We start from the raw sequence: 24,215 nt of genomic DNA, 5'->3' as shown, positions 1-24,215 counted from the left end.
GGGAGGGCTAAAGTGTTGAAATTATTGATGGAAATTGAATGATGTCATTATATATGCATTAGTGCAGTAACCTGTCTATTTGTTCAGTAATTCTGTGTACGTACAATGTAAATCACTTCACTCAAGCACTTTAATTTTACAGTCCCCAAATTTCCAAGGCTATATTTTTCTCCATTCACCAAGTTTAGCAAAGAGTGAGTACGGACTAGTGGCGAGTTGGTAGGAAGTGTTGGCAGACTATTTGTCCATGTCTACTCATTACAAAAATGGATCATGAGCATGAATGGAAACTGAATCAATAGTAAATTTTGAGCTCATTAAAGGTCATTAATAATGAACTCGGTCCACGTCAAATCGAGAAATGAATGTTGTACTCTAGGCCAGACCTGGTGTTAGTGAGTTCAACAGAAGAGATTAATCATCATCATCCGCACAATCGCGGCAGAGGTAAATAGTACAGAGGAGTTTTCTGCTATGGGTGAATCAGGCATTGGCAATCACACTGGAGGTGGAGAAAGAAGGCAAAGATCTTTATTCTGATTTAAAGTGACAATAATGTTAGAAAATAAAGTGATTTTTAAAAAACAGCAAAATAAAGGGGGTACATTGCCTTTCAACTATAACTCTGCAAATGCAAACCTTAATTTAGCTCCATACAAAAATATAATTGTGCAAAAAATTATTCAGGAATTATAGTGACTCTATATATAATATAAAAAATATTATACACAGCTTTAAGTGGGTTGAGATTGTGCTTGCGTTATTAGTAAGCAGCGTATTAGCGTGTTGTATGGAATTTCCCTATCCGCTATTTTTGATGGTCATTAACCTGTTTAAAGTGAACTAGTCACATTAATTTAAACAATGGACGAAGGACTTTTATACAAATATATTAACGTTTTCCTCACTAATGTCACACAGCAAGGTTTCAACACAAAGGTGTGATAGTATTGAATATCAGTGTGTGACATCTTTGACTTTCATTTGGAATTTTAATGGCAATTTAAGATAATCACAAAATTAAAAGGATGGTCAGGAAATAATCTTTACACGGCGGGTGGTTAAAGTGTGGAATCTTCTGCAGAGTCCATAGATTCCTTTTGAAAGGGAATTAAATAGTTGATTGATAAAGAGAAATATTAAGAGTGGAGAGTGAACAAGAGAGTGGAATTACCCGAGGAGGCTCATGTGCAGAATTGTTGGGCCAAGTTGCCTGTTTTCTATGCTGTAATATTCTATCAGTAGAGCTGTAGAGGTTTGTAGCCCTAAATGGGGCCCTTTGGCTCAGCATATATGTGCTGGCTCTTTGCTAGAGCAATTCAAAACAAATCTCATTGCTCTGTGCTCTCCCCATAGCCCTATATCTTCCTCTGCTTTAACTTTTCTCTTAAAAGATGTAACGGTCTTGCATTTTAATACACCCTGTGGCAAAACAGACCATACTCTAAACCCGAAATAACAACAGAAAATGCTGGAAATACTCAGCAGGCCAGGCAGCATCCGTGGAGAGAGAAACAGAGTTAACGTTTCAGGCCTGGGACCCTTCATCAGAACTGGAAAAAGCTGGAAATGTAACAGAGGAACAGCACCTCATCTTTCGATTGGGCACTTTACAGCCTGCCGGACTCAACATAGAGTTCAACAATTTCAGATCATAATCCCTGCCCCCATTTTTCATGCAGTATGATTTTGCCATTCCCATTTGCAACATTTTCACAGCATGTTCTTTCAATTCCTTCCTCCCCTCCTAAACCCCTCCGCCCCCGTCTCTGCACCTGCTTAATATCTGTTACATTTCCAGCTTTTTGTGGTTCTGATGAAGGGTCCCAGACCTGAAACGTTAACTCTGTTTCTCTCTCCACGGATGCTGCCTGGCCTGCTGAGTATTTCCAGCATTTTCTGTTGTTATTTCAGATTTCCAGCATCCGCAGTATTTTGCTATTAAGGGTCCACAACCCCTTATCCGCAATTCCGAAATTTGAAAGGCTCTGAAAACCGAAAGTTTTTTCGTGGAGCGTCACTCGTGTGCACGACATGACCCGAGTGGTGCCAGACATGACCCGAGTGGTGTCAAACATGACCCGACGCGGCCGATGCTTGACCCACGCAGGTGTGAGGCATCAGTTGTGTCTCAGTGCTGCTACCAGTCACACGTGCGTCTGCTGCTCTCTGATATTTTTTGTTATTTTGTGATTTTGAGTTTAATTTCACTGTGAAAATGCTAAAAAGAGCTGCAGATACCCCTATGGGTAACAGTGAGAAGAAGAAAAGGAAGCATCTCTCATTATCGATATCGCAGAAAGTGGAGTCATTGCAGAAGCTTGATCGTGGTGTGTCTGTGCGGCATCTTACTGAAGAATATGGTGTGGGAACTACCACCGTATATGACTTAAAGAAACAGAAAGACAAGTTGTTGAAGTTTTACACTGACAGTGATGACCATAAACTAATGAAAAATAGGAAAACATTGCATAGGGCAAAAAATGAAGATCTTGACCGTGTGCTGATTGAGTGGACCCCCGCTCGGGTGTTACCGTTCTGAAATCCGAAAAATTCCGAATTCCGAAACACATCTGGCCCCAAGGGTTTCGGATAAGGGGTTGTGGACCTGTACCATACTCTAAACCCTCCGCATCAAGACATTTCTCCTAACCTATCGCATCACTCTCTAAATAGAGCCACAGAGATCAACCCCCTTGGTGCCTCTGTCTATGGATAGCTGGTCTTTTTGAGGCTTGTGCAATCACTGTTTTGCTTCATTCTGTGATGTTTGGCATGTATTTTGAAGGATCGGCGTTGCAGATGTGTCATGACTAGCTGCTAGTTCTTTCACGCTAATTAAATTTCATTCCTAGCAAGTGCGCATTTCAAAATAGTACATCCCCGCATTGTGAATTATGTGGGCCCAAAAACAGCACTTTCCCCTTTGTCACAAATAGAGGAAAACATAACCCCTAATACACTATTTCTCCAGTTGAAAATTACCATTGCATTGAGTATCTTAGTGTAACAGTGAGAAAAGGCCATTCAACCCCTTTGGCTTTTTTCCATCTTGAGGTTCTATTTCAGGACACAAAATTACTAAATCAGGAACTGTGACAGCACAGAACAGGCCATTCAGCCCATCGAGTTTTTCTGCACGTTGGCCACCTAGTCTGATCTCTCTCTCCTTCAGGTTCCCCATACCCCTTTTAATATGCCTCCCTTTCGAGCGACAATCTGATCACAATTTGAAAGAATTTATGACCTCTGCTTTAACAACAGAAGAGAATTCCGCATTCTAACCATCCTTTGTGCAGAGAATTTCCATTTTTATACTACAACCTTTCACTCCCTGCTGAGTGAGGATTCAGTGCAGTTCCTTCTTGAATGCTGCGATTGATTCAGTAATCACTGAACTTGGTGGTATATTTCATAAGTTAACGACTGAGCAGAAAGAAGTTACTCCGTTAATTTAACTTGTGGATTTCTCAGTTTATCGTCTGGTATGATTCAATGTTCCAGCTTTTTTTTTTGGCGCCGCGCGGTCCCTTTAAAGGGCTGTGCAGACCATTCAAAATACCGCACATGCATGGTTTTTACATTGAAAAGCCGGCTGCGCGGGACACCTGGAGCGCTACGCAGCCACGCAGCTAAAGAGACCGTTGGTAAGATTCCCTCTGTGCAATATGTGCAAATAATTTAAACTTCCTTTATAAATGCATCCTTTACAAACATGGTTATAATTTCACTATGCACGACACACACAGGAAATTTTCCTCATATGTCTGTTGATTTTGCATTAATGAGCCACTAACAAGATTGCATTCTCAGAAAATGTATGTTTCTGTTTATGCATCCTTGCAGTTTTATTAGCAAGCTACTGAATGGATGTGCACTAGGGGGGACTGCCGGGTCTGTCTGGATAGATGGACTAAGATGAGTCAAACAGCCTTCCTCATCCATAATCTTCTTGGGAATTACAGAGAGAAGCAGGAACTTTCCTGTTTATCATTAAGGAATTTCAGCCTCGTATTCTCATTATTGATTCCTTTTGTTGTTGTTCTGCTTTGAATTACAAGGTAAATGGAGTCTTGCACTCGAGGGGAGTGCAGGTCAGAGATTCAACACTACGGTGCTGTAGCTTAGCTCTGGCCTGCGCTTCCTTTGAGTGCGATTCCCTGTTGGAAGGGCAGGATCAATTTTCCCTCCTGTCTCTCCTTAATCTTTACAATGCAATGGATATTCAGCACACTAGCTGTTAAATGTAGACAGTAGGGAAGCATTTTATTTCTGGATCAGTATTATATGTTGAAACATTGTGCATATCTCAGGAATTCTACACAACGGATGTGGTTTAGTACATTGGAATTCTCCGGTTGGGTTAGGTATGGCTCTCGAGTGGAGAGTTCCAAGTACTTTTCCATTAACTCACGCACTACGTGCTTTACTCTGATACCGCGAGCTGCTGCTTTAATCCACTCAGCACAGCTGCAGTAAAGACACCAGCTGGTGCGATTCCAGTTCATGAAGCCACAGGGAAAACAAACAGCAAAAATCGTCTGCAGCAAAAGTCGTCTTCGCTCATGAATAACTTCATCCGTGACTGCTTTTGCTCCTGGCTTATCTGCTGGAAACTTTACTTCAGGTGATAATTCCTCTGCTACTTGCAGAGTTACAAAGTCATTGCATTCCACACTGGAGCATTAAAAAAGTCCAGGATGAAAAGACCACTCAACCCATCAACTTTGTGCTCATCCCTCTATTACTGTTACGCTCGCTCCCTAGCATCCAATTTGAAAGCCCTTAAATTCTGTACCTCTTTCACCTTGCCTGGCAGATTATTCCAGACATGTATTGCCCTTTGTGTGAAGCAATTCCTGCTGGTATTTGAAATTTGTGCTTCACTTGTTTATATTTACGACACTGGTTCCACTATCCTGTCTTGCTTTAATGCAACTAGTTGATCTGCTTAGTTTATGGGCAAAATTGGTAGTCCTAGCTCACTGGGCCAGCTTCCCCTAAGGTTACCCCTGCCCTAGCTCTGAACTCACACATTTCTCTTTCTCTCCAATCTGCCCTCAAGCCCTCTCTGAGCTCATCTCATCCATGAGACCCACCTCCTGCTCCCTTGACCCTATTCCCACCAAACTGCTGACCATCCAACTTCCCTTCCTGGCCCCCATGTTAGCTGATACTGTTAATGGTTCCCTCTCCTCAGGTAATGTCTCTCTCCCCTTCAAATCTGCCGTCATCACTCCTCTCAAAAGACCCATCCTTGACCTCTGTCCTTGCAAACTACCGTTCCAGCTCCAACCTCCCTTTCCTCTTCAAAGTCCTTGAACGTGTTGTTGCCTCCCAAATCCGTGCCCATCTTACCTGCAGCTCCATGTTTTAATCCCTCCAATCAGGTTTCCGCTCCTGCCACAGTACTGAAACTGTCCTTATCTAAGTCACAAATGACATCCTATGTGACTGTGACCATGGTAAACTATCCCTCTTCATCATTCTGGGCTTGCCCGCAACCTTTGCCACGGTTAACTACAACATCCTCCAATACCTATTCTCCGTCGTCCAGCTGGGTGGGACTACCCTCGCCAGGTTCCATTCTTATCTATCCAATCGTAGTGTGCAATGGCTTCTCTTCCAACTCCCGCACTGTTACCTCTGGTGTCCCCCCCAAGGACCTATCCTTGGCCCCCTCCTATTTCTCATCGACATGCTGCCCCTCGGCGACATCATCCGTAAACACAACGTCAGGTTCTACATGTACGCTGACGACACCCAGCTCTACCTCACCACCACCTCTCTCGACTCCTCCACTATCTATGATTTGTTACACTGCTTGTCCGACATTAAGTACTGGATGAGCAGAAATTTCATCCAGCTAAATATTGGGAAGAACAAAGCCATTGTCCTCGCCACAAACTCCGTTCCCTAGCCACTGACTCCATCCCTCTCCCTAACATCTGTCTGAGGCTGAACCAGACCTTTCGCAACCTTGGTGTCGTATTTGACCCCGAGATGAGCTTCCGACTACATATCCACTCCATCACCAAGACCGCCTACTTCCTCCTCTGTCGTGCTGCCACTGCCTCAGCTCATCTGCTTTCCATGCCTTTGTTACCTCTAGACTTGACTATTCCAATGCACTCCTGGCTGGCCTCCCACTTTCCACCCTACGTAAACTTGAAGTTCATCCAAACCTCTGCTGCCCATATCCTAACTTGCACCAAGACTAGTTCACCCTGTGCTCGCTGACCTACATTGGCTCCTGGTCCAGCAATGCCTCAATTAAAAAAATTCTTATCCCTGTTTTCAAATCCCTCCATGGCCTCACCCCATCCTATCTCTGTAGCCTCCTCCAGCCCTACAAGCCTTCACGATCTCTGCTCTCCTCCAATTCTAGCCTCTTGTGCATTCCCAATTTTAATCACTTCACCATTGGCGGCTGTGCCTTCAGCTGCCGAGGCCCTAAACTCTGGAATTCCTTCCCTAAACCTCTCTGCCTCTCCACCTCACTTTCCTCCTTTAAGACGCTCCTTAAAACCTATCTCTTTGAGCAAGCTTTTGGTCTTCTGCCCTAATGTCTCCTTATGTGGCTCGGTGTCAAATTTTTGTTTGATAACGCTCCTGTGACGCGCCTTGCATGTTTTACTACATTAAAGGCGCTGTATAAATGCAAGTTGTTGTCATTAGGACAGCATTGAACAAAATTGTTGGCCTTTCAAATGTTTTTGGAAACTAAACAGGTTGGTTTTTACCAATGCGGGACTGAAGCTGGTGCTGAAAAGTAGTTTTCCAACATAAATTAGCTGTGAAAGGACTTGAGGCAGTGAGTGGGAATGCCATAGAAGCATTTAAATACAGCATTGAAGACTGACATGGAGTTGAAACCTGGCTCATCACTGCATAAAATTTTCAGTGGTCTGCGAAACACTTTGAATACTTTCATGTGCATTATTTTGGAGGCCACATTCAATGGAATTTTAAAAAAATATTGTGGTGCAGCTCTGAAGCATCCAGCTAAGCACCGTCAACATTGCCCTTCCAAAATGCATTGCATGAAGGAGAAGCAATGGCGGTCTCCTATTGATGCAACAGTGCAAGGATAGAGCAGCACCCAGTCCAGAACACAGTACAGGACTGAGACTTATGAATAAAATGTTCAAATTTGCCATCTTACAGTTTAAAAAAAAGCTGAACAATGTTGAGAAATGTTTTGTGCAGCTGTGATTGTTTAGTGATCCCATTTAATTAAATGTTATACAAAATTTCTGGAGCCCGCCCCCTCCACCCACCCCATCCCACCCCCTGATGGATCAGTTGGTTAATGCAGTGCCTAGTGTGGGGTGGGGCAGGGAGGGGCGGGTGGAGGGAGAAGGCGTACAGACTATGATGGTCCCAAGCTCGATTCTTGTTTGGTGCAGAGTTAGCTGATGACAATTGAGGCACCACAGTTAGTACGAGCATCGCTGGACTAGAAAAGGGGAGAATCTCCTGCTCGTTGTCACTGCTGTTAGAAGGTGTTGTGCCTATGTGAGCGTTAAGTGTGTACAACCGTGATTCCCCCTCTTTGCTGATTCTCACCAGGTACTCTCTCACATGAAGAGTGGCAATTATTGGGTTGAGGGTTATTAAACTAAAATTCAGCCTGAGATTTTCAGTACAGAGTTTCATAAAGGCCAAAAATTCTGCTGTAGCCAGTCCGGAATTTACCAGCTTATTTTTGATGGGATAGAAAATATTCCTGGGGATCTGGTGGACTCGAAGGAGCACAAGCCGGGGGTAAAAGAAAGTGGGCAGTGAGAATAAAGTTAGGAGAAGGGAAGCAACGAGTGTAATCCACACCTTAAAATAGGCTGTAGAACTGTGAGGAAAATGGAGGGTAATTCAGAGACCCACAAAAATATCTGAGCTTCTCTTCAGGAGTGTGCAGAATCTGGAATTAATGCCCAGAAAATGATTTTCAGTGCCTTGCTCCCACTGTTTGATATCAAAATCCTCAGGAACAGGTTGCAGCCCAATATGCAGTGTTCAGCATCGCTAATATTGACAGTTTCCCAAATAGGGTTGGTGCAAGAGTCTCAAAGTAGCACCAATCTGGAGCCCAGGGCATCGGGGAGGTTAATTTTTTTTATCTTCTATGAACAGGGTCATGAACATTGTTACATTTTGTGTGAATTCTAAGCATTGAGATAATGCAAGTGTTGACAACGCTGAGGATTTCAATTAATGAGGCATGCAGTCAACAGCATTGTGGAAGTACCTTCACCACATGGACTGCAGAGTTCCAGAAGAAGGCTCACCACCACCTTCTCAAGGGCAGCTAGTGATGGGCGATATATACTGGCCTTGCTGGCGATGCCCATATCCTGAGAATGAATAAAAGAAGTTAGCCCATCTGTTGTAATACTGGCCGCCTGCTACCATGTGTCGCTAGTGCTTCAGCGAGTGACCGGAAGTTGTCATTGCAGGAGCCTGATTACTTCCTTGGATTTTTGTCTAATTACTCCACCCACACCACGCCCCCACCCTCGCCCCAGTAAACCTAGCCGTTGCAATTAATCAAATCATGCAAACTGAAGAAATAAGCAAGGAAGGGTGTTACTGGAAGTAGAATCTTGAGGACACCTTCACCTGTATGAGGTGTTGAGCAACTCAAATATCAAATGTTGTCAGGTTATGGACCAGTTGTGTCCCTAAGGAATAGAGGAAAGGAAGAAGACAACCTCGATTTTTTAAAATGTATTAGTTCCTGGGATGTGGGCGTCACTGGCAAGGCCAGCATTTATTGTCCATCCCTAATTGCCCTCGAGAAGGTGGTGGTGAGCCGCTTTCTTGAATCGCTGCAGTCCGTGTGGTGAAGGTGCTCCCACAGTGCTGTTAGGGAGGGAGTTCCTGGATTCTGACCCAGCGACGATGAAGGAACGGCGATATATTTCCAAGTCAGGATGGCGTGTAACTTGGAGGTGGTGGTGTTCCCATGCACCTGCTGCCCTTGTCCTTCTAGGTGGTAGAGGTCGCGGGTTTGGGAGGTGCTGCCGAAGAAGCCTTGACGAGTTGCTGCAGTGCATCTTGTAGATGGTACACACTGCAGCCATGGTACACCGGTGGTGGAGGGAGTGAATGTTTAATGTGGTGGATGAGGTGCCGATCAAGCGGGCTGCTTTGTCCTGGATGGTGTCAAGCTTCTTGAGTGTTATTGGAGCTGCACTCATCCAGGCAAGTGGAGAGTATTCCATCACACTCCTTACTTGTGCCTTGTAGATGGTGGAAAGGCTTTGGCGAGTCAGGAGGTGAGACACTCGTCACAGAATACCCAGCCTCTGACCCGTTCTTGTAATCAAAGTATTTATGTGGCTGGTCCAATTAAGTTTCTGGTCAATGGTGACCGCCAGGATGTTGATGGTGGGGTGTTCAGCGATGGTAATGCCATTGAATGTCAAGGGGCAGTGGTTAGACTCTCTCTTGTTGGAGATAGTCATTGCCTGGCACTTGTGTGGCATGAATGTTACTTGTCACTTATCAGCCCAAGCCTGAATGTTGTCCAGGTCTTGCTGCATGCGGGCATGGACTGCTTCATTATCTGGAGAGTTGCGAATGGAACTGAACACTGCAATCATCAGCGAACATCTCCACTTCTGACCTTATGATGGAGGGAAGGTCATTGATGAATCAGCTGAAGATGGTTGGGCCTAGGACACTTCCCTCGAATGCTGAGATTCCAATTTATTGCAGGTATTGAAGGTTGAGGGGATGGACCAGGCCATGGGAGAGGTGTAGATTGGCAAAAAGGGTTAAACTTGAGCGCCAAATTGCCTTCTTTTTCAAAAGTGGGCATTATTGTTTGAGGATTGCTGAAGAACATCTAAATCACACACCAAAAATGGTTCAAAGATGGACATGTTACAGTTCAGAATCAATATCATCTACTCTCAGCTATTCAACTGCTATAAACCTGTAAATCTGAAAGGTTCCAGGTTGTACCTGTGCCGCAACAGTTCAGGTCCGATGTGGGCAGGATCATTGTATGGGAAAAGTTATCATGGTTTATGTGTCTTGAATCTCTTGCTCCTGCACCATAACATGTACCGCATCATCATCAGTCACTCTCCTACGTAAATAAGATTCAAATTTGCAAGGAAAGCAGCATGATTTGTCTATGATGAACTTTGTATTGGATGAGCTCAGTTGGAGACATAAAGCATCATGTGGTATGAGTTTTAGTTTGTGGATGCTGGATGATATTTTATTTTATTACACTTCAAAAGTACTTAATTGACCATAAAGCGTTTGGGACGTCCTGAGATTGTGAAAACCGCTATATAAATGGAAGTCTTTTTTTTCTTTTGCATTGCTGGCCTACACAGGCAGATGGCCAGAAAACAAATGGTCCCCTGATACAGCAGTTTAAGAGTCTGCTCCAGCACTACTGACCGGAGGCTGCAGGGAAAGCCTTTCATCCATCCATGGTGGATAAAGTCAATGGCACATCTGAGGATGAAGAAGAAAACAGAAGACTGTAGCGATTGAGAAGTGCTTGCCACATCACTGCAGTACTTCTTGGCTGTTGGAAATAGGGATGATCTCATGAATAATGGAGATTAACCTATCTGGGCTGCATTATGTGTCTTTCTCTCTCTCCTCTCCTCACAAGATCTGTGTGTTGTGGCGAGGGCTTGCTGTGCTGTGTTTTTAAGCATTCTCTTTGAATTTTATGATGCTTGGCAGAACAACTGTAAGGGACACGATCTGGGAAGATAAACGACAATGGAATGATCTGCTTTGCTAAAAGTTTGTATGTCTTTTGTTCCCGGAAGGGTGAAGTTTAAGGCTTGGAGCCCTGACGGCGAGTGATGTATGAGGTTAGAGAGCTGCTTGACAGATTCTCCTATACATTACTTCAGGCCCCAATTAACACTGATTCGTGCAATTAGAAGACTTCATGTGGCTTGTGGGGCAGGCTCGACTGCACATCCTAATGAGGCCCTGAAGGGGGTTAATGATGATGTTGTCCATGCACTATTGAAAACAAGAGCCTAAGCAATTTGTACTGCATTAGATACCTTTAACACTCTATGTTTCCTGTGCTATTTGTACATTTATGACACCAAGCAGATCGGGCTCAGCATTTTACTGTGTCTGTGGAGGACAACTAGGGATGTTTGCTAACAATTAGATCCTGACAACAAATTTATTTTTAATTTGATTACAAGTTATTAAATTTGCTCAGTTCTGATTTGTATAGTGGGTGCGTCCTTAATGTTTGACTGAAAGACACTCCAAGCAAATTGAAAACAATCTGGAGATATTGGCTACTGGGTCGCAGTTCTCTTCACCAAGCCCCCGTACGCCTGCCATTGATAAGAGTCACATGATACTGTCCAATGATCGGGTGTGTTCAGAAGTGTGATAAATGAAGGAAGGAACAAAATTATTAATATTCCCCACCTCCCCAATCTGCGGCAAGCTCAAGCATGAGCTAATCAAAGCCAGCTCCTTGTAAGACGGGGACACTGAACAGAGCCAGGGATGAACCAACGGAAGATAGCTACAAGAATGCACCAATTAGTGCCAGCTCCATGTAACATTGTAGAGCTAGCCCTGATGAGAGGTTTTGGTGAATCTGATGCTACTCCATTGATTCCAAACAGAGTTTGGGTATTTATTGAGTCTGCACCAATGCAGCAAATTTCTTTGATTGCTGTAGCCAATGAAATCTTCCATTGGGGCCTCAGTTAATCCCTCGGTTCCGACTGTCGCCTCATGCCATCTGAAGGTGAAGCCTGAAGTGTAACTAGTAAGCCACCAAACTAGTTATTACCTTATGGTCTGTACAATCCATCCTGTCAACCTGTCATGGGACCTGTTGCTGTCTCCCATAATGCACGGCAATGAGTTCCTCAGCGTCACGCCAGAAATTTAAAATCGGAATTAATCAGTGTCAAAATAAAATGCAACCTTCTCATCAGTGTCCAAACAATGGCCTATAGGTCATGTGAGACCCGCCGACCATGGCTATTGGGCAGATGAAGCTCTGATGAAACCTTTTCTCTTTCCTCTGGTGGTTCTTGCTCTACTCGATTTGCCTGTTTCCAGCTGAGTGATTTGGAAAGGTCTGTTCCCTTACTGGTAGAAAATGTTTAAACCTCTCTAACTTAGCTTCAGGGTGGGAAGCACATTTATGTGAGTTTGATAACATAACATTCGTTTTTAATTTAACAGTGATGGTCAGAATGTTGGTATTTTAATTGTTTATTTGTGACCTGTGGGACTTTGTGGCAGATGTTAGCCTTAGCTTATAGAATCATAGAATGGTTACAGCACAGAAGAAGGCCATTCGGCCCGTTGAGCCCGTGCTGGCTCTCTGCAAGAGCACTTCAGCTAGCCCCACTCCCCGCCCTTTCCCCGTAGCCCTGCAAATTTCTTTCCTTCAGATACTAGAAATGAACCCCAGTGCTTTGTTTGTATTTTTATGGCCTTGTTAACTTGCATTGCTACTTTTAGTGATTTGTGTATCTGTACCCCTAGATCCCTTTGCTCCTCTACCCCATTTAGACTTTTTATTTTCCAAGGAGTATGTAACCTCTAATCCTCCTACCAAAATGTATCATCTCACAGTTATCTATATTTAAGTTAATTTGCCAATTGCATGCCCATTCTACAAGTTTATTGACGTATTTTGTTGTAGCCTACTCCAGTATTAACTATTACCCCCATCATATTTGTTTGCTTAAAGATAGCACCCTAGGCTCTGAGTCAGAAGGTCATGGGTTCAAGCCCCACTCTAGAGATTTGAGCACATAACCTAGGCTGGCACTTCAGTGCAGTACTGAGGGAATATGGAAGAGACGTTAAACTCTGATGAGATGGAAAAGATCCTATGGCACTATTAAAATAAGAGCAGGGAAGTTCTTCCAGTGTCCTGACCAATATTTACCCCTCACCCAACACCATTAAACAGATTATCTGGTCATTATCTCTATTGAAAGAATGGAGAATTCGAGGAAGAGTGTTGTTAGAGTTAGGGAGGGGCGAGGCCATGAAGGGATTTAAACATGATGACCATTTTAAATTTGAAGTATTAGGTCTTTTAATAGTGTCATGGGATCATTTCTGTCCGCCTAAACAGGAAGAAGGAGCCGTAAATTAATGGCTCGTATGAAAGGTGGCACGTCCAACAATGCAGTACTCCCTCAATACTGCACTGAAGTGTCGGTCTATATTATGTGCTCAAGTCCTAGACTGTAACTTGAGCCCACAACCTCTGACTCCGAGGTGAAAGTGCCACCAACCGAACAAGCAGCCCATTTGTGTACCAGGAGAGTGTGGTACTCTTGCTCTATTGGTGAGCTGTGCTTAACAGTTAGCACACAAGTCACTTCCAAGCAGGGGGCTCTTCTCGATGGGAGACTGGGTTGGAGATATGGCTGCGACACAACTGCTGAAGCCAATGCTCAGATCTGTGATTCCTTCAAGAGCTGCTCTGCCCTGAGCCAAATTTTGCTGTAGGGCATCAGTTCGACTTGCCCTTGCACATTTAGGTATTTACATTTTTTTTGCATGGCAAGCTGCTGAAAGTGCGAGCTGATAACAACATCACAGGGAAGGAAACGGTATCTGGGACCTGAGTGAACAGGGCAATAAACGGCTCTTTTTCCGAGTGGCAAGCAGTGACTAGTGGGGTACCGCAGGGATCGGTCCTTGGGCCCCAGCTATTCACAATATATATTAATGATCTAGACAAGGGAACTAAATGTAATATCTCCAAATTTGCAGACGACACAAAGCTGGGTGGGCGTGTGTGCTGTGAGGAGAATGCCGAGAAACTCCAGGATGATTTGGACAGGTTGGGTGATTGGGCAGAAGCATGGCAGATGCAATATAATGTGGATAAATGTGAGGTTATCCACTTTGGTGGCAAAAACAGGAAGGCAGATTATTATCTGAATGGCAATAGATTGGGAGAAGGGGAAGTGCAACGAGACCTGGGTGTCCTTGCGCACCAGTCGCTGAAGGTAAGCATGCAGGTGCAGCAGGCGGTTAAGAAGGCAAATGACATGTTGGCCTTCGTAGCGAGAGGGTTTGAGTACAGGAACAAGGATGCCTTGCTGCAGTTGTACAGGGCCTTGGTGAGACCACATCTTGAGTATTGTGTGCAGTTTTGGTCACCTTATCTGAGGAAGGATGTTCTTGCCATGGAAGGAGTTCAGCGAAGATTCGCCAGGCTGATACCTGGGATGGCAGGAATGACGTATGAGGAGAGATTGGGTCGATTGGGCTTGTACTCACTGGAGTGTAGAAGAATGAGGGGGGATCTCATTGAAACTTATAAAATTCTGACAGGACTAGACAGACTAGATGCAGGAAGGATGTTCCCGATGGTCGGGGAGTCCAGAACCAGGGGTCACAGTCTAAGGATAAGGGGTAGGCCATTTAGGACAGAAATGAGGAGGAATTTCTTCACCCAGAGTGGTGAACCTGTGGAATTCTCTACCACAGAAGGCAGTAGAGGCCAATACATTAAATATATTCAAGAAGGAGTTGGATATATTTCTTAAGGCTAAAGGGATCAAGGGGTATGGGGAGAAAGCAGGGACCGGGTACTGAGTTTGGATGATCAGCCATGATCGCATTGAATGGTGGAGCAGGCTCGAGGGGCCGAATGGCCTACTCCTGCTCCTATCTTCTATGTTTCTATGCAAGCAACTGTGTATCTCCTTAACCAATCAGATTGAAGGATTGAGAAATAAACAGCGCAAGGACTGAGAAGGAAGTGTAAGTTAGAGAGGGTGAATTCAATGTCAACTCAGGTACAGAAAGAGAAATAAGGAGAGGGAAAGAAAGATTGCATTGAGAGAGAGAAAAAAGAGACGGGAAGGAAAAGTAAAAGTAAAATTTAATTTAAATGTTTTACATTTTTAAAATCGCCCAACAGCAATTAAAACCTGAAGGAATGAGACTCCACTCTAGTAATAGTTAATTTTCAGTGCCAGAGAGGTTGATTGATATAATTAACACTTATCACACCGTTAAAAGGGTACTTAGCCTTGAAATGACTTGACAACTTTCTGTGGCAAGTTTAGCTCATATCTACCTCACAAACACAGCAACTTTCCACCATTCAATGCATTTCAATGGTGAGGCAGATAGCAAGAAGCCGTTTTTGCGAAGCTAATGGCAGAACGGCACAACTCAGACAGCAACTTTTGGATTTCCGTGTTGAATCGTGTATCTGTCCCTCACCTGAAGTTGCTGTACCATTTGTGCATGAATAATGGAGAGTGCCTTTAGCCTCACTGTTATTTTGACAGCAAAATCTAGCTCAATATTTCCAGTGATTAATCTCTGCTATGCTCAGATTCGGGAGGAAACAGTTTCTCACCTTGTACAATGATCTGTCACACCAGGAAATCGTGGCCTATTGCTGAATTGCGAACAGATCTTTACAATTACTGCGTGTGAAGGAGTGGCATCGGTAAAATGAACAATCATTGTTTGCTATCTGATTTGTTACTTTTTGGGCCGGAATTTGCTGGAACGGGGTCTCTCCTGGCGTGCCCAGTTAGTTAGGTTTTTTCCTGCACCCTTCAGCTCCGAAATGTTGTGCCCTGTAAGTTGCTGGAAGTGCGAGCTGATAACAGCGCAGCGAGGGCAACAGCATCTGCGACCTTGGTGAACAACAGGACTAACAGTGTATCTCCTTAACAATGAGATTAGAGGAGGGTGAATTAGAGAAAGATAGACTTGCATTTATATAGCGCCTTTCATGACCACCGGACGTCTCAAAGCGCTTTACAGCCAATGAAGCACTTTTGAAGGGACGTCACTGTTGTAATGTGGGAAACGCGGCAGCCAATTTGCGCACAGCAAGGTCCCACAAACAGCAATGTGATAATGACCAGATAATCTGGTTTTTTTTGTTATGTTGGTTGTGGGATAAATATTGGCCAGGACACTGGGGATAACTCCCCTGCTCTTCTTCGAAATAGTGCCCTGGGATCTTTTACGTCCACCTGAGAGAGCAGACGGGGCCTCGGTTTAACATCTCATCCAAAAGACGGCACCTCCGACAGTGCAGCACTCCCTCAGCACTTCACTGGAGTGTCAGCCGAGCTTTATGTGCTCAAGTCCCTGGAGTGGGATTTGAACCCACAACAGAGTGGATGAATTCAATGTCAAATCAGGTACAGAAAGAGAAATAAAGAGAGGGAAAGAAAGATTTGATTAAGAGCGAGAAAAAAGAGACAGAAAGGAAAAGTAAGAAAACAAATTAAAAATTAAAACATTTCTATTTTAAAAATCTCCAACAACAATTCACAACCTGAAGAAATGAGACTTCTCACTTTTAATTGTTTATTTTCTAGGACAGAGAGGTTGATTACTAGTCATTAACAATTATTGAATCGTTAAAATGGTACTTTCGCTGTTAATTACTACACTTAATTTTAGTGGCATGTTTAATGGACAGTTAATATGCAAATGCAGCAACTTCCTGAAATTCATGGATAGGTTAAGCGTGGGATGCCGTTTCCTCGAAGCTAACGACAGAGTGATGCAAATCATCCAGCAACTTGTGGCGATTCGCAATTCACGAGGTATCTCTTCCTCGCCACAAGTTGCTGGCCGATTTGCACATTAATAACGGTGTGCGTTGTTCAGCAGATTCTGCCCCATAGTTTTTCTTGCCCTCTTCCATTTTCTCCCCACCTCTCCTGAAGGTGTTGGGATTTGTTCCTCCAGTACCCCACCCTTCGCGGCCATTCTTCATCTGCGAGCCTCGATGGTGTATGTCAACAGGCTGGTCACATGGGGGAGGTAACATCAAAGCAGATCCCAGTCATGTCCACACGCATGAACTATTCAGCAGGGTAGCAATCAGGAGTGAGATTCTCTCATACTCACACTCATTCACATTCTCACTCTCTTTCACCCTTTTTTACTCTCTTGCTCGCGCTGTCTCTCTCTCTCTCTGTCTCCCTCTAGCCTAAGAGCACTAAGGTCAAATTGCAGCTTCACCACTGGTCCACTGATCAGATGACTGCACAGACAAGATTGGATCTCAACCCCTCCTGGTCTGTTGATTCAGGCTTATTACTTTAATTGCTAAGTTTAAAGAGTCCTTGATTCCTTCAGGGACGCTAGACTAGAGCGTAAACTGGAGCCAACTTGAGTAACATGCCCCCAGGGCAGCCTGGGGCAGCTGTGTTGTCTCCGCGATGAGTTTCTCTGTGAGAACTGGCAACTGCTGGGCCCGTAAATTGGTGCAGCTGTTCTGATGGAACTGTTGTGTTTTTCTCTGTAGCATCCGTACCCAACAGAGGACGAAAAGAGACAGATAGCTGGACAAACTAACCTCACGCTCTTACAGGTCAACAACTGGTAAGTGCTCTTTGAAATTTATGCAGAGGTTGGGGACGGATCGATGAAGTAATGTACATTGTTTTACCTCCATAATTTAATGAGCCTGTGTCTGTGAGGTATGGGAGCTCAGGAGGGACAAATCCTGGCCAGTTACTCAAGCCTGCAGAAGTTTAGTAATCTGATCGGACCAATCCCCACTGACCCAGCTGAGATCGGCTGATTCTGCACAGGCATGATCGAGTTGAGGACCTTGTATGTTGACTCGGGCTTAAATACTTTAATTACTAAGTTTTAAAGAGTTCTGTTCTACCGTCCATGAAGAGAACAAGAGTGTAGATTCATAGAAACGTACAGCACAGAAGGAGGCCATTTGGCCCATCGTGCCTGTGCTGGTGGCTCTTTGAAAGAGCAGTCGTGCTCAGTCCCACCCCCCCGCTTTTTGTCCGTAACCCTGTAAGTTGCTCATCCTCAAGTGCCTGTCCAACTCTGTTTTAAAATTATTTATGGAATCAGCTTCCACCACCTTTTCAGGTAAAGCATTCCCAATTCCGACCACTCCGAGTGAAAAAAATTCCTCCTCAACTCCCCTCCAGATCTTTTGCCAATGATTTTGAATCTATGATCTCTAGTTATTGACCCACTCGCCGGAGGGAATATTTTTTCCCTATTTACTCTATCAAAACCTCTCATCTCTTGAAAATCTCTATTAGGTCACCTCTTAACCTTCTGTGTTCCAAGTGTAATGTGGAGCCAGCTAAGTAACATGGCTGCAGGTTGCTTAGCTTGTAGGGAAATCCAGTGATTACGGTGGAATTTATTATATGGGGCTTCTGCTCTCCTTTCTCTGATTGATAGAACCCTTGTACCCTCCAAGTCTTGGTCCACCTTAAATGAATACATCAGAAATACTTTTTAATGTGATAATTAGGGATGCACCCAGTGTACACTGAGTAGGGTTTGAATATCTCATCTCCTCCATTGTGTTAAGACAAGTATATAATATTAATTAAAACTTACAAGCTGTGTTTAATTTTAAAGCGGTTTCCTTAGTAACAGCAGGTGAACTGTTTCTGGGAATTTAAGGCTAATCTTCGGCCTCTGCGTTCCCGCCAGAGGAGGTCACGCCTGGAGCAGACGTCTCAATATTGGGCACGGAGGATAATGTGCCCGTTACACAACCCGCCCGATTTCTGTCCGTTTAAATTAAACTTCAAATGGAGGTTGTAAATTACTTTTAGTTGGGGAGAAGCTTAAAAGAAAGAATCTTGCAGGACCGAAGGAGGCCATTTGGCCCATCGTGCCTATGCTGGCTCTTTGAAAGAGCTATCCACTAAGTCCCACTCCCCCGCTCTTTCCCCCTAGCCCTGCAGGTCTTTTCCCATCAAGTATTTATCCAGTTCCCTTTTGAAAATTACTATTGAACCTGCTTCAGGCAGTGCATGCCAGATCATGTGGTTGATACTGAAGAAGGAAGCTGTAGACTGCAGGAAGATATCAATAAATTGGTCAGATGGGCAGAACAGTGGCAAATGGAATTCAATTCGGAGAAGTGTGAGGTAATGCATTTGGGGAGGTCTAACAAGGAAAGGGAATACACATTAAATGGTAGGACACTGAGTAGTGTAGAGGAACAAAGGGACCTTGGAGTGCATGTCCACAGATCCCTGAAGGTAGCAGGCCAGGTAGATAAGGTGGTTAAGAAGGCATACGGAATGCTTGCCTTTATTAGCCGTGGCATAGAATACAAGAGCAGGGGGGTTATGCTTCGACTGTATAAAACACTAGTTAGGCCTCAGCTAGAGTACTGCGTGCAGTTCTGGTCACCACATTACAGGAAAGATGTGATTGCACTAAAGAGGGTACAGTGGAGATTTACAAGGATGTTGCCAGGAGTAGAGAATCTTAGCTATGAGGAAAGACTGGATAGGCTGCGTTTGCTTTTCTTAGAACAAAGGAGGCTGAGGGGAGACCTTATTGAGGTGTATAAAATTATGAGGGGCATAGATAAAATGGATAGAAAGGACCTATTTCCCTAAGCAGAGGGGTCAAAAACCAGGGGGCACAGATTTAAAGTAATTGGTGGAAGGTTTAGAGGGGATTTGAGGGGAAATTTCTTCACCCAGAGGGTTGTGGGGGTCTGGAACTCACTGCCTGAAAGGGTGGTAGAGGCAGGAACCCTCACCACATTTAAAAAGTACTTGGATGTGCACTTGGGACGCTGTAACCTGCAGGGCTACGGACCAAGAGCTGGGAAGTGGGATTAAGCTGGATCGCTCTTTGTTGGCTGGCGCGGACATGATGGGCTGAAATGGCCTCCTTCCGTGCTGTAACTTTCTATGATAACAACTCTCTGGGGGGGAAAAAAATCTACCCGCTGCCCCAGTTCTTTTGCCAATTATCTTAAATCTGTGTCCTCTTGACCCTTCTGCCAGTGGAAACAGTTTCTCCTTCTTTACTCTATCAAAACACCTCAATTAAATCTCTCCTTAACCTTCTCCGCTCTAAGGAGAACAATCCCAGCTTCTCCAGTCTATCCACATAACACAAGTCCCTCATTCCTGGTACCAAAGTGGAAAATATTTTAAACACTGTTTAGAAAAAGGGAAATAAGGTTTAGAGTCTTTGGAATAACTCTGTTGAACACTCTCTTTGCCGATGAGCATTTAAAAAAAATGGTTTAAAGGAATTTCATATCTACGTGTATAGGGAAGGTCCTGTAGATCAAAAGAGACATAAATTTACAACTGACCATACAAACACAGCAGCTTATTGCTTTGATATTGAGGGATCCATGTTGCTGTATAAATGGGGCAGGCCCCACAGCAACAGGAAGCCTAGGGTAGTATAGAAGAAGAGCTTCTTACAGAAGTGGTTCTTCAAAGTAAAGAGAGAAGGAGAAAACTAATGTCCCTCTGGAATCTCCCCCCTCCCCCCCGCTTACTGACTGCTCTTCGGCTTTGCCAGCCGACCTAGACCTTATTTGGTTCACAATTCACGTAAATAGTAAAAGAAGCTGATGATAAAAGCTAGGTCAAAGGTTGCAAAATGGTGGGGTGGGGGATGGGGCAACCTGAGCAGTTGAACGAGGGCCTGGGGAACTGAGTGTCATGTGAGGGACTTGAGCAGGAAGCACATTAGAGTCCTGGGGAACTGAGCGGCACATCGGCGTGCTGGGGAACTGAGCGGCACATCAGGATCCTGGGGAGCTGAGCGGCACATCAGGATCCTGGGGAACTGAGCGGCACATCAGGATCCTGGGGAACTGAGCGGCACATCAGGATCCTGGGGAACTGAGCGGCACATCAGGATCCTGGGGAGCTGAGCGGCACATCAGGATCCTGGGGAGCTGAGCGGCACACCAGGATCCTGGGGAGCTGAGCGGCACATCAGGATCCTGGGGAGCTGAGCGGCACGTCGGGGTCCTGGGGAGCTGAGCTACACGTCAGGATCCTGGGGAACTGAGCTACACGTCGGAGTCCTGGGGAGCTGAGCGGCACATCAGGATCCTGGGGAGCTGAGCTACACGTCGGAGTCCTGGGGAGCTGAGCGGCACATCAGGATCCTGGGGAGCTGAGCGGCACATCAGGATCCTGGGGAGCTGAGCGGCACATCAGGATCCTGGGGAGCTGAGCGGCACATCGGGGTCCTGGGGAGCTGAGCTACACGTCGGAGTCCTGGGGAGCTGAGTGGCACATCAGGATCCTGGGGAGCTGAGCGGCACATCGGGGTCCTGGGGAGCTGAGCTACACGTCGGAGTCCTGGGGAGCTGAGTGGCACATCAGGATCCTGGGGAGCTGAGCTGCACGTCAGGATCCTGGGGAACTGAGCTACACGTCGGAGTCCTGGGGAGCTGAGCGGCACATCAGGATCCTGGGGAACTGAGCTACACATCAGGATCCTGGGGAGCTGAGCTACACATCAGGATCCTGGGGAACTGAGCTACACGTCGTGGTCCTGGGGAACTGAGCTACACATCAGGATCCTGGGGAACTGAGCTACACATCAGGATCCTGGGGAACTGAGCTACACGTCGTGGTCCTGGGGAACTGAGCTACACATCAGGATCCTGGGGAACTGAGCTACACATCAGGATCCTGGGGAGCTGAGCTACACATCGGGGTCCTGGGGAACTGAGCTACACATCAGGATCCTGGGGAACTGAGCTACACATCAGGATCCTGGGGAACTGAGCTACACGTCGGGGTCCTGGGGAACTGAGCTACACATCAGGATCCTGGGGAACTGAGCTACACGTCGTGGTCCTGGGGAACTGAGCTACACGTCGGAGTCCTGGGGAACTGAGCTACACGTCGTGGTCCTGGGGAGCTGAGCTACACGTCGGAGTCCTGGGAAACTGAGCTACACGTCGGAGTCCTGGGGAACTGAGCTACACGTCAGGATCCTGGGGAACTGAGCTACACGTCGGAGTCCTGGGGAACTGAGCTACACGTCGGGGTCCTGGGGAACTGAGCTACACGTCAGGATCCTGGGGAACTGAGCTACACGTCGGAGTCCTGGGGAACTGAGCTACACGTCGGGGTCCTGGGGAACTGAGCTACACGTCAGGATCCTGGGGAACTGAGCTACACGTCGGAGTCCTGGGGAACTGAGCTACACGTCGGGGTCCTGGGGAACTGAGCTACACGTCAGGATCCTGGGGAACTGAGCTACACGTCGGAGTCCTGGGGAACTGAGCTACACGTCGGAGTCCTGGGGAGCTGAGCTACACGTCGGAGTCCTGGGGAACTGAGCTACACGTCAGGATCCTGGGGAACTGAGCTACACATCGGGGTCCTGGGGAACTGAGCTACACGTCAGGATCCTGGGGAGCTGAGCTAACCGTCGGAGCACGGGTGTCTGTGCAGGCTAGCTAAATATTATCGGGGGCCGAGGCATTCTTCTTATCTCTATTCTCATACGGCAACAGTAATTTTCCTAAGCCTGGTGCTTGTCCCTTCCTGGTTGGCACGCAGTATTTCCCAGCAGTTTAGGTCAGACCAGGATGAAATAATGCGGTTTGGTTCGTTTCGGGTTTTTGCCTTTACGTCAACCTCACCGAAGAACAAATAACCATTTTCTGCATGCAGCCCTTTGGCCAAATCCCTGCTGCTCAATACCAGCCCTGGTCTTCAGCCAGATACTAGGAGCAACGTAACAGTGTCCTGGGTTGATCTTTCTCGCCTCTCTCCTCCAGGTGGCTGCAGGACTCTGTTACAAAAAAAATCTCTCTTCTCCTCCAGATAAAAATGAAGCAGAGTTTAGCGTTGGCTGTAACTCAGCATATTCCCCAGGCTAGAGTCTGATGTGCCACAGATCAGTTCAGTGGCTCCCTCTTCTCTCCCACCCATTAAAAGAAGACGACACTTTTCCAGATTTTTTCGTGCTGTATAGTGTTCCCCAGTCACCGACCGCCCTGGAACTGAGGCCGATTCTACACTCTAGTGAGTAGAGGCACATGAATGGAGAATGTTAATTTAATGGCGAAACTAGTGCACAGGTACAAAACAGCAATCAAAAAGACTAATGCAATGTTGGCCTTTATCTCGAGGGAGCTGGAATACTACGCAGGAGGAAGTGAGGCTATATTTGTACAGAGCCCGGGTCAAACCCCATTTGGAGCACTGCGTTCCATTTCTGTTTTAGGCACCACGTCTCAGGAAAGGAATATTAGTCTTACAGGGGGTGCAGCAGAGATTCACCGGAGTGATACTGGGGCTAAAAGGGTTAAATTATGAGGAGAGGTTGCATAAACTTGGTTTGTATTTCCTTAAGTTTAGAGAGCTGATCAAATTGAGGTGTTTAAAAGGATAAAGTGATTTGATAGGGTAGATACAGAGAAATTAGATACAGAGAAACATGAGGGGATAATCTTAAAATTAGCACCAGTCCATTCAGGGGTGAAATCAGGAACTACTTTTTCACACAAAGGGCAGTGGAAATCTAGAATTCTCTCCTCCAAAAGATTGTGGGTCTTGAAGCTTTGAAGACTGAGAATGATGGATTTTGTTAGGTAAGGGTCTCAAGGGAGATGGAGCAAAGGCAGGTAAATGGAGTTGAGGTACAGATCAGCCACGATCTGATTGAATGGCGGAACAGTACAGACTCGAGGGGCTGAATGGCCTCCTCCTGTTCCTATGTTTCCATAGATGCATAATCATAGGCTATTCGCCCGCAGCTGCCCACCATGCAGTCCCTGCGAGAGCCACACGACACTGGAACATGAGATGTTGATAGAGTTGAAATACTTTTCCTGTGCTCTGCTATCAGGCCCAACTTTGGGGTCCTTCCCGTGACTGCGCGGGCAAGATCCTGAAACATAATCGCATGGGACGCCGCAGGTGCATATCCTCATCCCGCCACTCTACCTTTGTGATGATGCTCATCATCCGGCCACGCCCCCTCGCCTTACACTGTTGCATGACCACGACGCTCCATCGTGGCACTGCCTTGCACTCGTAACCACGCAAGGAGTTAAAAGCGGTTCTGCTTGTAACGGAACGTGAACAATTTTGACAGAAAGCTTATTGAACATGCTCCTGCCAACCTGGCTTCGGGCATCCTTCCAACACCGCCTGGGGTTAAAAGGAGAGCGACAGACAAAGCAAGCCTTGTGTGAGGGCCTGCAACAGTTCAGCTGTTCACTGAGCAGAGAGTCAGAGGCACAGCAGGCCCTATCTCCTTGGAAGAATTCACCCATTATGCGTGCTTTTAGCCGTAGCATTATGGTGAAGTGGAACAGATAGACTTAGGGAGGTGGGAGGGAGGCAGAAACAAAGGGACACTTTACAGTCGGATTAAGCTGAGCACTGCGGTTAGCTCCAACCCACACAGTGCACTGAAAGTGGTTGGCACAGCGAAGGACTAAAGCG

General features: G+C 45.7%; 1 protein-coding gene across 9 annotated transcripts in view; it reads left to right on the top strand.

Moving 5' to 3' along the window:
• The window catches only part of pknox2 (pbx/knotted 1 homeobox 2), a 464,550-nt gene that overhangs the window by 423,984 nt on the left and 16,351 nt on the right, over positions 1-24,215 (top strand). For all 9 annotated transcript variants that reach the window (XM_085968080.1, XM_085968086.1, XM_085968078.1 and 6 more), the window contains one exon: positions 17,288-17,364. In XM_085968080.1, the coding sequence (XP_085824206.1) occupies positions 17,288-17,364 (77 nt within the window). The remainder of the gene's footprint in view (positions 1-17,287; positions 17,365-24,215) is intronic.

The sequence above is a fragment of the Somniosus microcephalus genome, chromosome 26 (genome assembly GCF_052327205.1).
Source record: "Somniosus microcephalus isolate GS21.2 chromosome 26, FLI_Smic_1.0, whole genome shotgun sequence".
In the NCBI taxonomy this organism is placed as follows: domain Eukaryota; kingdom Metazoa; phylum Chordata; class Chondrichthyes; order Squaliformes; family Somniosidae; genus Somniosus; species Somniosus microcephalus.
The sequence above is the reverse complement of the archived record's forward strand: the minus strand, read 5'-3'. Positions and strand labels throughout refer to the sequence as shown.